The following is a 13,504-nucleotide window of genomic DNA, read 5'->3' as shown; positions in this document are numbered from 1 at the left end:
AACTCTTGATATGAGTTTGTTTTATGCTAACAAAGATAGTGCAGATCTTGTTGGTTATGCAGATGCAGGTTATTTATCTGATCCCCATAAAGCTAGATCTCAAACCGGGTACGTTTTTTACATGTGGAGGTACTATCATATCATGGCGCTCCACAAAGCAATCTATTATTGCTACTTCTTCAAATCATGCTGAAATAATAGCTATTCATGAAGCAAGTAAGGAATGCGTATGGTTGAGATCAATAATTCATTTTATTCGAGAAAAATATGGTTTGGAATGTGAGAAAAGACCCACAATTTTATACGAAGACAATGCTGCATGCATAGCCCAATTGAAGGGAGGATTTATAAAAGGAGATAGAACGAAGCACATTTCACCAAAATTATTCTACACACACGATCTTCAGAAAAATGGTGACATTGATGTGCAACAAATCCGTTCAAGTGACAATCCGGCAGATTTATTCACTAAATCTTTACCAACTTCAACTTTTGAGAAGATGGTATACAAGATTGGAATGCAGAGACTTAAATATTTGAAACAAGGTTTTCATCAGGGGGAGTAAAATACGCGATGTACTCTTTTTTCCTTATTAAAGTTTTTTTTTCACAGGGTTTTCCTTATAAGGTTTTTAATGAGGCAGCTAGCAATGCGTATTACTAAATATGTGTACTCTTTTTCCTTCACTAGAATTTTTTCCCACAGGATTTTTTTCTAGTAAGGTTTTAATGAGGCACATTATCTTTTAATAAATATCCAAGGGGGAGTGTTATAAATATATTATATTATGGATATTCATTTAGTATTATGTTGTAAATAAGCTTCCTAAAGAAGCTTATCCATATGAGACTGCACCGTAAATATGTTTATCTATTTAGTACTCTATTGGAAATAAGCCTCCTGAAGAAGGTTATCCTTTCGGTACTCCGTTATGGATAAATATTACCCATGGTAGAAGATTATCTATATCTGGCACAACAGCTTAGAGTAACAGCTTACACAGCAGCTTGCAGTAGCAGCTTACACAACAACTTCCTTTCTTCTATAAATAGAGGAGAATTTAGTTCATTATGTATATAAGTTTGAAGTTTGAATAATATATCAGTTTATCTCTATATTTGTCTTTACTTTACTGTCTTTATTTTATAACATAAAGGTATATAAATCTGTAGAGTTGTTAAAGACCTTCCTAGTTCTTTTTGAACTTGAGTTACTGTGTCAATCAATATGATTTTTTTTTGGGCAATACAATCAATTTGAATTTCGTAAATCTAAATGGCTACCACAACTCATACACCAGTCACCACTCGGGGGTATTCTCGCCCCAACTGAGTAAAATGGAGCAAATCCGATTGAGTCCAAAGATGAGATGTATCTTGCAAGTTAATCGTGTTTAAGACTGCCTTGTCGAGTTGATTGAGGAAGATGAAGGATGGATCCTAAGCGGGTAAGATTAACATAATCTACTGGACCATGAGCTGATAATCCTGGGATTACCAATCCTACCATCCTAAATATTATTTCAGACCAACTTTGTCTGTAATCACTTCCCTTTATCCAAGGTAAAATGAAACTCCTAATTAGCTCAAAAGCTGCATTCAACACCTTTGGTAAAACCCATAGCAGTGAGAAGTAATTCTTGTTTGGTTCTTCCTCCAAAACCTGCAATTAGTAAACTAGACTTTATTGAATTGAAACAAACCCCATAAACAACTGAATTTTAATTATTAAGACTGATAAACTCGTTTCCTAATCAATAACTTTTGATAAATGTGTCTCCCATTTATTGCGATGACCAAAGCGGCAATGAATATGATGGTACTCCACGCCTATTATCTTAACATTCTAGATTCGCCCATGACCAAGACTAGATTATTATATATAAGAATGTCAAGTATAGAAAGTTTACCTTGCCATTGTAGAGGCTGTTGTAGTATAGACATGATCCAAAGTGCTTAAAGAAGAGAGTTTTGTCATCATAGGGCAATCTTGGCACCATATCATTGCAATATACATACCTAAAATACTTCACATCACACTTCTTGAACTTGTCCATCATAAAATTCCCAAATTGTTCATCTCCAACCCTAGGCTGTCCAAATGTATAAACTCCTTCCAATTTATCCAATAACCAATCCTCTTCATGCAAAGCTAATATAGCTGCAAATAATATTGCTAATGCACCACCTAAGCTATGTCCTGTTACTATGAATTTTGCTTTCTCATTTTTGCTCAATATTTTCTTCAAATCTTGTCTGATTTTGTAATATGCAAATACCTTATTATTTTGTTCTTGGTTTTCTTGATCATTTATTTCTTTTGGCCAGCCTTGGTTCTTTTGCAACCCTAAAGCTTTCATGAAACCTGCATGGATTTTGCCCATCCCTTCAAGATCGTACCATGAGAGATCTATATCTGTAATCCATGCATCTGCATAAAATGGACTTGTCCCTCTAAATGCTACCACAACTAGGTTTGGCTCTTCAATTTTGTCTTGAAACATTGTGGCTTGTGTCGAGTATTGTTCCTCGTAAGCTGACAAACAAATGAATAAGAATATTTCACTTTCTGTTTGCATCTTTATTTTCTTTTATTTATATAGTATTTTGTACAACCAAATTAAAGTAAAGGGAAGCAAGTGAGAGAGAGAGCGCGCGTGTGTGTTTTCTTTTCTTAGAACTTCTTTATGTACACTGACATTATAAATAAATTTTTATACTATCAAGCAATCTAAAATATAATTACAAATAATTATCTATAATAAATAAGATTAGTAACCTAGACAACAAGACGATTATATAAACATGCTACAATAAATAAGATTAGTTATAACCTATTGCTCTATCTTTTGTAGCAATTAGATTTTAATACTAGCTTAAGCATAATGAATTAGAACCTCAGTAATTGGGATGTTTGAAGTTTTTCATCTATAATGAAGTTGTATTCAATTTCATCTTTACTTTAGAAGAAAAATCAAACACTCTATTGAACTGGAAACAAATGATCAGTTTACGACCAAAGAAGGTGGAGAATTAAATACGTAAACTGCAGTTCTCTATTTGTAGGTCAATGTTGAGGTCTCGACATTCCCACCTATTCTCAAGTTTAAATTCTCTCAAAGTATAAAATTATGCTTAATATTATTTATAATATATATCTATGCTGTCAACAACATCAACAACAATAAATAAATAAATTATGTATAGTCCCACGAATGGGTTTTGGGGAGGATATATAGTACGCAGACCTTATTCCTACGGTAAATATAGAGAGACTGTTTGTAATAAACCCTCGACACAAGAAAAAATAAAAAAAAAATCATAGCAACAAACAATAACGAGAACAAGATAAAAAAGACAAAGCAAAAGGAACAACAAGAAGATATGCTGTCAATATGTTAAAAGGAATATTTCACTAGTAATTATATACATATAGCTTAATAAGTTAAAAAAAAAGAAGTCAAAAAGTAAAACCAACATAAGAAGAAGCTAGTAAAAGATCAGGCGCACTTTTCGGGTCACTTAATTATTATGGATAGCAATAATGAAAGCAACCATCTCAGTCTATTACATTAATTTTTGCTATTGCATATCAATATCCCCTAGTACTTGGATTGCTTAATTAATTAATTAGTCTGTAAGATCTGGATATGAACTAAGATTCTGTTTTCTTAATGATAACGCTAAAGTCAAAGATCGATTAACTCAGATTTTATAATAATTGTTAAATGAATTTTTAATTTAAGAGATAAGTATAGCTGGAGCAATGTAATGACTTCGAGGATGTCACTTCACCTATAATGGAATCTACTAAGTATTAATTAACTATATAATTAGCTTACTGGTCACCTACTTGCATTTTATTTTACGTTTTCCGAGTGAGAAAATAGTATTACGGTTACAGCTTTACATAGAAAGGAAGGAAAAAGTGGTAGTTTGCTGATTTTCATAACTGTGTCAGCGAAAGGACTGGAAATACTTGTTCAAAGGAAAGTAATATTTGGGTAACCTAAACGGATTTGGCTCACCTCGGATCTCTCCATTTTCATCTATGCACGTTTAATTTAATGACACTTATCATTTTTCGGGTCTAAGGTCCAAGATTTATTTAGAATAAATCTTGGTTAAACTAAATATTTTTTTGCTGGATTAGAATGAAAAATAATTTTCTTTTGCACATTTTTTTTCTCGTTCTGATTGGGCAGACAAAATTAGTTAGTGAGAGAGGAAAAATATTTTCTTATCAAGATTAAAACTAAAAAATCTTATATTTTTTCTTTTGCACATTTTTTTCCGTTCTGATTGGGCAGACAAAATTAGTTAGTCAAAGAGGAAACATATTTTGTTACCAAGATTAAAACTAAAAAATCCTATATTTTTTTATTTGTCCTCTCAGAGAGGAAAAATATTTTTTTCATTTGTCCTCTTTCAGTTTTAGTTGGGCAGACAAATGAAAAAATATAGAATTTTTTAGTTTTATTCTTGGTAAGAAAATATTTTTCCTCTCTGACTAACTAATTTTGTCTGCCCAATCAGAACGAAAAAAAATGTGCAAAAGAAAATTATTTTCATTTTAATCCAGTAAAAGAATATTTAGTTTAACCAAGATTTACTCTAAATAAACCTTGGCCCTTAGATCCGAAAAATGACAAGTGTCATTAAATTAAATGTGCATTGATGGAAATGGAGAGATTATGTACAGGAGGTGATCCAAATACAACCTAAACTAATCCAATGTTGAATTTTATAAAATAAAAAAATAAAAAACTTAAATATACTACTATCAATATAAGAAAATTTACACCATTACGCCACTTTTACAACAAGTAATATGTCTTATTTTCAAAATTACAAATCTCACATTGGCTTACTTAGAGATACCATTTGGATGAATTGATGGTGTAAAATTTTTTTTAAACTACCGAATTATATAACTTAAACTCATTTTCATTATGTTTTATTTGAATCTCCACAAGCAAAGATACATGTTTGACCAATTTGAGGAAGATTTAATTTATACACATTGATATATATATATATATATATATATATATATATATATATATATATATATATATATATATATATATATATATATATATATAGTGTAAAGATTTCTATAGTATATGGAGATGTTGTTTAATCTGTAATACTCATATTAGTTAGGTACCCTTTTTACCATATTGCACTTAATGCTTATTATAGCGATTTACTTGTAATTATCTTAAAAATAACTTATTATGTAAATAGTTTTACTCCTTTAATACTAGAACTTAAACTCTTTCAGGGACATGACATCGTTGTTGGTTGATAGAGAAAACTCAACTTACCATTCCAGAAATTGTGCAACCCCAAGAAGTGCATCTGAAGAAGAAAAAAGACAATTTAATTTTTAGTAAATATTTTTTCAGTAGAAAACTTTTAACTTTTCTTTGCGATGAAGGGAAGATTGCTTCAATATTGTAAAGTAATAATTACCTGCCAATGATCATTGATTACTGTTTTATTGAGGGCTTCATTTTCGTAAGATAGTTTAGCAGCCATAATTGACAGGTGTGCGTTGTATCTGTTGTCTCCTATCTTTATTGTCTTGTCTAAGTCCACTCTCACATCAAGATTTCCGATCATCGACCTGAACTTCGCCGATGACTTTTCCGGCGTTACTACTTTTCCTGTAGTACCACAAAATATTGTATTTATATATGCTTACAGCGAAAAGAATTTTATACTATCAATGTAAAGAATAATTACGTACGCGATTCTTGTAAATAAAAAATAAGTAGAAGTTGGACGAATTAAGAAACCCCTGAAATTAATTCTGCAATCCACGCCATGACATTTTCATGAATCTTCAACTTTGTTGTGTAAATTCTACATATTTTTGTTTCATAACATTTCAACTTTTCTTTAAGGATCAGTCGTGAGATTAAAATCTGGAAGATACCCTTAGTCCTTAAATACAAGAACATTTTTTTCTTAAATACTAGTATACTCTAATTCTTAAATTCAAGAACATGCGATTGAATTCATCATCATCATCATTTAATACTATACTCTAATTCTGCTTTTCTAAAAAGAGTATTGGCTCTAGCAATAAATTTTTATTTTCAGATATTCATAGCAAGCCAAAGAAATCATACACTAATTCCAACTTCTAAATCATAATGCATGTATCTTGTATGCATGAACCATGCATTTGACTTCATTCTACTTGCATGTTCAAAGCAATTACTTTAAATTTCCACAGAAAAAATAGAAAAAGATACATAGAGAAAATTTAGAAATTCTTCCATCTTATGATGAATGCAAAGCTCGAGAAATTCCGGTAGGGAGCGATTTCCCGTTAAATAGGTTCTACGTAGTGTGAATCTAAATTAGTCGAGTCAGTAGGTTAAAAAAGAAGAAGCAAAGCACTAATAATTGGGGAAAAAGAGAGAGAGGAAAGAATGGAAATCCAAACCTTGTATTATGTTCAACAAAAGCTGGAGAAAACCACCATTGAATGAAGGATAGTTTTGCAAGAGCTCAACTATAGAACCTAAACTGGCCATGGGTTTTTTAAACCAAAACAAGAATCTCTGCAATATAACGGAGATAAAAATGAGCCATCGCCGGCGAAAACCTCTGATCCCCTCAACTCCGGCCGAAACATCGAAGAAGTTTCTTTTATCTAATTCAGTAGAATAGAAGATACGAATGAAATCAAAGAAACTAGCTTCTTGTGGCTTCAATTCAAAGTAACCTTTACAGAATTCTTCCTTGTTAGCCATTGATGTTATAACTTACAAGAAATGTGTATGAATAGTTCACAAAATGTCTATATTTATATAGTAAAGCATTAGTCATGACCTGACACTTTCAATTAGTAAACACGGTTTTTCCTAATGGAGTAATTAGTAAACTAATTGATAATTCAATATAGATAATCTTCCCAGGTCTTTAAAATATAAGATTGTCAATTGTCAAAGTTTTAGTTAATCGTAAATCAATTTCAAGTACACGCTGTCTTACTTTGTCTTTGGTCTTAAGATCCGTAGACAAAGTCGATCGTGGAATTGAGAGCTAGCAATCCAACATGTTTGATATACTTAATTACGTGGTTTCTCTTTGAATAGTCCTTAAGTCAGCCAATTACATTATTAATTATTTAATATACTCGTTAGTTTGCCTTCATTTTGTTCAAATAATACTCGAGAAAATACAAATAACTTCGATGTCCTATAAAGAAAGAAATGTAGCTATAAAATACTAAGCTGAATTATTGTGTTTATAAATTTTCTATGAACGTAAAATTATTTATGCTATTAATATAAAAGAAATTTTCCTCTATATCATAATTTAACCTATTGTAATAGGTTGTACTATTGTCTTATATTTTTAGGTTATTTATTTCACTTATTATGAGCAATTACACTTATTCTTTTTAAGCGGAACTTAATAAAACTAATTCCTAAAAAACTCATGAGGGTGTAATGCTCCATGTTAAGCTGTCAGAGAAGAATTTACTAATTATCTTTGGTGGTGGTTGATGCGTCATATGAAGTGATAATATAGAGCGATTAACAAGATTTTAGGTACCCCTTAGTTAACCTTATCTTTATTAGTGCAAAAATAGTGGCATTCGGATATATATATATATATATATATATCCCTTTTAGGTAAAGGTGGAACTGATGATTAAAACTAATTCCTAAAGCAATTTGGAGGATACAACTACACGTGAGCAAATTCTAGAATCTTTTGGCAGAAGAATAAGATTTGTAAAGATGGGATTGTTAAGATATGGTTGCATATTTAGAGGTATTCCAAATTAATAGTGAATATCAGTCTTTTTCTTTGTGGGTTAAATTGAGTATTATAATAGAAGAAAATAAGCAGTTAAGGTAACAATATTACAAAACCAAGGGAGTATTTTCTATCTCCCGGAAAATGAAGGCTACTTCCTACTTCGGTAACATTACTACATTCCGAAAGTTTCCTTAAAAATGTAGTGTTTAATGCGTATTTTCATGTTATTTTATTTATAAACATGGGAGGAACAATCAAAAATTTGAATTTGTCGAATAGTTTATACTTAGCACCTTCTGTAACTAATATATATATATATATATATATATATATATATATATATATATATATATATATATAGATGCGCGATAGCTCGTGTACATCATGCTGTGCTTTTTCATTCATTAATTTTCTAACTTTCATATTGGTGTGAGAAGAGAGCTTGTGTTAACCAGAATGTTACTCAGGCCAGTCCTAACATAGGAAAGCAACTGGCCCACTAATTTTTAGTTAGAGACTCGACCCAATTGTACCCTTTACTTTGTATTTTGTAATTTATATCATCTGTAATTTTTTTTCCTTATATACTTGTAAATATATATGCACACAATAATGAAAAAAAAGATCAGATTGGTCAGAATTCCTTTGACCGACTCATTTCTCTCTCTTGTTCTTCAACCACTAGGGTTTCATTCTCGTTAATTCCGCCATAGCTCACAATTGTTCCAAGTTAACATGGTATCATAGCAGGATTCTAGACTCTTCTCGTCGTGAGCTTTCTTCCGGTTGTACCCTTGCTGGAGGATTTTCGTTGTTTTGGTTTCGATCGACGACGGGAGTAGTCGAAAACAATATTCATCATTTTTTTTTTCACCGAAGAAATTTGGGGCTCTTTCAATGTCGATCGTTGCTTGAGGTGTATGTCTTCCGAAGTTTCGATTTTCACGGAGGTATCATCAAATTTTGTGAAGAACAGCTTCTCTAGGGTTTGCAATTAAGCGAGACCTTACTTCTTCGGATTCTCAGAAGAAGGCTAGTATACTCTTTCCTATTGCATGCGTTGCATTTCTATTTGCTTCTATTATTCTCAGCCCAGTCTCTTCTCCTTGGACAACATGGGCTTCACTCCCTTCTCCTTGGATCCGTCTCACCCTTTCTATAGTCATCCGTCTGATAACCCGCAACCAATTGGTATTTGTATCGTTCAATGGGTCTGATTTTGTGCTTTGGAGAAGTAGTATGATTACATCTCTCTTTGCAAAGAATAAGTTAGGCCTTATAGATGGTAGAATCTCCCAGCCTATATCATATTCCCCTTATTATGCGTACTAGGAAAGATGTAATGACATGGTCAAGACATGGACAATAAATTCAGTATCTAGAGAGATTGCTACTAGTGTGATGTGCCTTAAGACTGCCAAGGAAGTCTGGAAGGACATCAATGAAAGGTTTGGACATCAATGAAAGATTTGGACAATCAAACGGGTCCAAATACATTCAACTTCAAAGGAAAATCCATTCCACTACTCAGGGGGTCCTCTGATATAGCTTCATAGTTTACAAAAATGAGAAGTCTTTGGGATGAGCTGCATTCTTCCTATGTAGGACCTGTATGCTCTTGTGGAGCTTTGCTTGAGTTCATAGAAGATCAACAATTGTTTCAATTCCTAAATGGCCTAAATGTCTCCTACTCAACTGTGAAAAATGCTATTATGATGAAGAATCCCCTTCCACCCATAAGCAAAGCCTATTCCCTTCTTCAACAAGATGAATGTCAAAAGGAAGCTCACTCTTCTGCTCCAAACTTTTCTGGTGATACATTTTCTTTCTTGGTTTCTCCTGGTTCATCCAATGGGAACAAGACTTTCAGTCAGAAGGTAAATTTTGAATCCATGAGGAATAACACATTTGTTTTCTACAAGTATTGCAAGAAATCTGGACACACTATGGATAAATGCTACATGCTTCATAAATTCCCCCCAGACTTCAAGTTCACAAAGAGCAAGAACTCTTCTTCATGTGTCCAGACTAAAACCCATGTTGCTTCTATACCTGCATATGCAGCACCAGTTACACAATATTCTGAGCCATCAGCTCATGCATTCACTAAAGAACAGTACCAACACCTTCTGACCTTGTTTCAGTAGGCTCATTTATCCCCTGGATCTGCTCATGAAGGTTCCAATGTAGCCAACTCTGCTTTTGCACATTTTACAGGTTTGTTTAGTAGCTATGCTGTAGGTTCTGTGGATTCTCACGTGTGTGCTTCATCACAGTTAGTTGTAAATTCTTGGATATTAGATACATGTGTCATTAATCACATGACTCCATATAAACACCTACTCTTTAATATACAACCATTAACCAAGCCATTCCTTGTCACTTTACCTAATGAATATAAAGCCAAAGTTGTTTCCACTGGTTCTTAGCATCTCAAACATGATATAGTTTTGCTTCATGTCCTTCTTGTTCCTTCCTTTCATTTCAATTTGATTTCTGTGCATCAACTCATGTCAACTAGATTGTTCATCTTTATTTACCAAATCAATTTGCTCTTTATAGGGTCCTTCTCTGAAGAGGCCACTGGAAATTGGTAAGATTGTAGGAAAGCTATACTACCTCTATCCAAATGCTGACCTTTTCCTTACTACATCCACTTCTATGTCTATCTCTACTTCATGTTCTTCTTTACCTGTTTCTGTTTCTTCTGTTAAAGCTAGTCATATAACAGATATTGTTGTTGATGTTGTTTCCTATAATCAGTAATTTATCTCTAATAAAGTGAATTTATTTTGGCATCAAATATTGGAGCATATGCCTTTTCACAAAATGAAATCTATTATGCACTTGTCTGATAATATTTCATCTAAACAAACCTTCTTCTGTCCTATTTGTCCAATGGCTAGACAATAAATATTACTTTTTTCTGAAAGTGTTATGTATTCTACTGCCCTATTTCAAATATTTCACATTGATATTTGGGGCCCATATAACATTAAAACTTACAATGGGTTTCGATATTTCTCGACTTTAGTTAATGATTATACAAGGGCCACTTGGATCCATCTCCGTTCTTGTAAAAACAATGCACTTTCCATCATTAAAGTTTTCACTGCTATGGTCAAAGTGCATTTTAAATCTTCTATCCAAACTTTTAGATCAGACAACGCTCTTGAACTTGGGAGTAACTCGTAGGGAATCCTATTTTTGAATAGTGAAGGGATCTTACACCAAACCACCATTCCACATACTCTCCAGCAGAATGTAGTAGTGAAGAGGAAACACAAAAATCTTCTTGAGTTGTCCAAAGCTCTTCTTTTCTAGTCTAATCTTCCTCTCAAATACTAGGGTGATTGTGTCCTCACTACCACCTATCTAATCAATAAAATGCCTTCAGTTGTTATTAAGAATCTGTCACCCTATGAAACATTACATGAGATTCCTCCATCCTATGATCACCTTAAGTCCTTTGGGTGTTTATGCTTTGCTACCTCTTTCAAGGTAGGCAGAGATAAATTCCAGTCTAGGGCCATACTTTCTATTTTTTGGGGTACCCTTGTGGCAAAAAAGGTGACAAACTTCTTAACATTTCCAATCATTCCGTTTTCTTCTTTATGGATGTAGTTTTCCATGAACACGTGTTCTCTTATAAGTCTGATTGTTCTCATGTTTTATCCCTTTCTCCTCTGTCTTCTCTTATGGATTATATACCTCCTCCTGCCTCTTCTACTCCTGGCACTGATCATTCCTCTTCTTCCATTCCTCCATCCAATCTATTTTCTAGCCATTCCACTTTCCATTCCCCTTCTCCTCTTCATTATTCTCATGTTTATCCTTCTTCTTCCTCTTCATCTTCTGATTATTCCTCTCCTCCTTCTGTCCTTCCTTTGAGAAGATCTTCTAGACCAGTCCAACAGCCCATTCACCTCAAGGATTATATCTGCTCTTCTGTTCTTTCTTCTGGATCTCTTTCCTCATCTTCCAATGTATCCTCTGTTGATTTGCATATGTATGAACCTTAGTTCTACCAACAGGTTGCTTCCAATCCTGCTTGGCAAGAGGACATGTTAAAGGAATTTCAGACTCTTGAGGCCAATCAGACATGGGATATTGTGCCTCTCCTCTTCACAAGAAAGTTATTCCTTGTAAGTGGGTTTATAAATTAAAGCAAAAGGCTGATGGATCTATTGAAAGATACAAATCAAGACTGGTTATCAAAGGTGACTCTCAGTAGGAGGGAATTGACTTCACATAAACATTCTCTCCTGTTGTTAAGCTCACTACCATTAAATATTTATTAACTCTGGCTGCTAAGAAAGGGCGGACTATTTTCCAGCTTGATGTTAATAATGTCTTCCTCAATAGTGATCTCTATGAGGAGGTCTACATGAAGGTTACACATGGTCTTGACATCTGTGGTTCCTCCTCTTCTTCTTCTCCTTTGGTTTGCAAACTCAAGAAGTCCCTTTATGGCCTTAGGCAAGCTTCTAGATAGTGGTTTTCAAAACTGTTTGAAGAGCTACTTTCTAAAGGCTACATTTCAAGTCTCAATGATTACTCTTTATTCACAAAGTCATCCTCTAATTCTCTAGTTGTCTTGGATGTGTATGTTGATGATATCTTATTAGCTAGTAATGATCACAATGAAATGCAATCTCTAAAATCTTATTTGAATGATACATTTTAGATCAAAGAATTGAGTTCAGTGCATTATTTTTTGGGGTTGGAGATCTCTCTTAATCCTCAAGGGTACATCATGAGTCAATATAAGTACACTTCTGACCTTCTCTCTGAGTTCAATTGTCAACACTTCTTTCCTCTGCTGACTCCTTTGGATCCTTCTGTCAAGCTCACTATGGATATGGGAGAGCCCTTTTCTAATCCTAGCTTGTATATAAGGTTTGTTGGGGAGCTACATTTTTTTGCAACACACTAGACCTGACATCTCTTTTTCAGTGCAACATTTAAGTCAGTTTTTTACAGAAGCCTCAGGTTTCTCACATGATGGCTGCTTTACATGTACTTCGATATCTCATGAATGACCCTGCTCAAGGTGTTCTACTTTCCAGTTCTTCTGATTTTTCTCTTCTAGCTGATTTTGATTCTGATTGGGTAGCTTGTGATGTATCTTGCAAGTTTGTTCGTGGCTATTATATTACTTTTGGTGAAAACTCTATTTCTTGGAAGAGCAAGAAATAACCTACTATGTCATTGTCTTCTGTTGAAGCTGAATATCGGGCTCTTCGAAAGGTGACTGCTGAAATTTCTTGGCTGGTTAGGCTTTTGGGTGATCTTGGTTTGCATGTTACCAGTCCTGCTTCTATTTTTTGTGACTCATAGACAACCTTTCACATGGCAATGAACCCTGTGTTTCACGAGAGTACCAAGCATATTGAGATTCATTACGACTATGTCCGTGAATGTTTGTCTTCTGGCCTAATTTCCCTCCACTACATCTCTACAATAAATCAATTAACAAACATCATGACTAAGGTCCTAATTGGGCATCCTCATCATGAGATTCTTTGCAAGTTTGGTGTGGTATCACCCTCAAGCTTGAAGGGAAGTGTTAACCGGACTGTTACTCAGGCCCAATACAACAAAGGAAAGTAACTGGCCCACTAATTTTTAGTTAGAGACCCGACCTAATTGTATCCTTTATTTTTTATTTTGTAATTCATGTCATCTGTAATTTTTCCCTTATATAATTATAAAT

The 13,504-nt window shown here is 33.5% G+C and overlaps 1 protein-coding gene and 1 long non-coding RNA gene across 2 annotated transcripts; one reads left to right on the top strand and one right to left on the bottom strand.

Annotated features, from left to right (window-relative positions):
- Positions 1 to 1,353: 1,353 nt before the first annotated feature.
- LOC104113702 (triacylglycerol lipase OBL1) lies at positions 1,354 to 6,793 on the bottom strand. The gene is made up of 5 exons (XM_070192130.1): positions 6,461 to 6,793; positions 5,479 to 5,672; positions 5,331 to 5,364; positions 1,911 to 2,536; positions 1,354 to 1,663 (listed from the first exon to the last, which is right to left on the bottom strand). Exons 1-5 carry the CDS (start codon positions 6,768 to 6,770, stop codon positions 1,385 to 1,387), a joined length of 1,443 nt encoding a protein of 480 aa, XP_070048231.1. The 5' UTR covers positions 6,771 to 6,793; the 3' UTR covers positions 1,354 to 1,384.
- Positions 6,794 to 8,912: 2,119 nt separating this feature from the next.
- Positions 8,913 to 12,516, top strand: LOC138903474 (uncharacterized). The gene is made up of 2 exons (XR_011412582.1): positions 8,913 to 10,005; positions 10,351 to 12,516. It is a non-coding gene; the product is annotated as an uncharacterized lncRNA (long non-coding RNA).
- The last annotated feature ends 988 nt before the right edge of the window (positions 12,517 to 13,504 follow it).

This window comes from Nicotiana tomentosiformis, chromosome 12 (assembly GCF_000390325.3).
Source record: "Nicotiana tomentosiformis chromosome 12, ASM39032v3, whole genome shotgun sequence".
Taxonomy (NCBI): Eukaryota; Viridiplantae; Streptophyta; class Magnoliopsida; order Solanales; family Solanaceae; genus Nicotiana; species Nicotiana tomentosiformis.
The sequence above is the reverse complement of the archived record's forward strand: the minus strand, read 5'-3'. Positions and strand labels throughout refer to the sequence as shown.

Excerpts from the sequence above, each read along its gene's own strand:
- LOC104113702 (XM_070192130.1), bottom strand. The coding sequence starts at position 6,770 with ATGGCTAACAAGGAAGAATTCTGTAAAGGTTACTTTGAATTGAAGCCA. Across the intron at positions 5,673-6,460 it reads TTTGTTGAACATAATACAAG|GAAAAGTAGTAACGCCGGAA; the intron begins GTTTGGATTTCC and ends GTGGTACTACAG. Across the intron at positions 2,537-5,330 it reads GTTGCACAATTTCTGGAATG|CTTACGAGGAACAATACTCG; the intron begins GTAAGTTGAGTT and ends TTTGTTTGTCAG.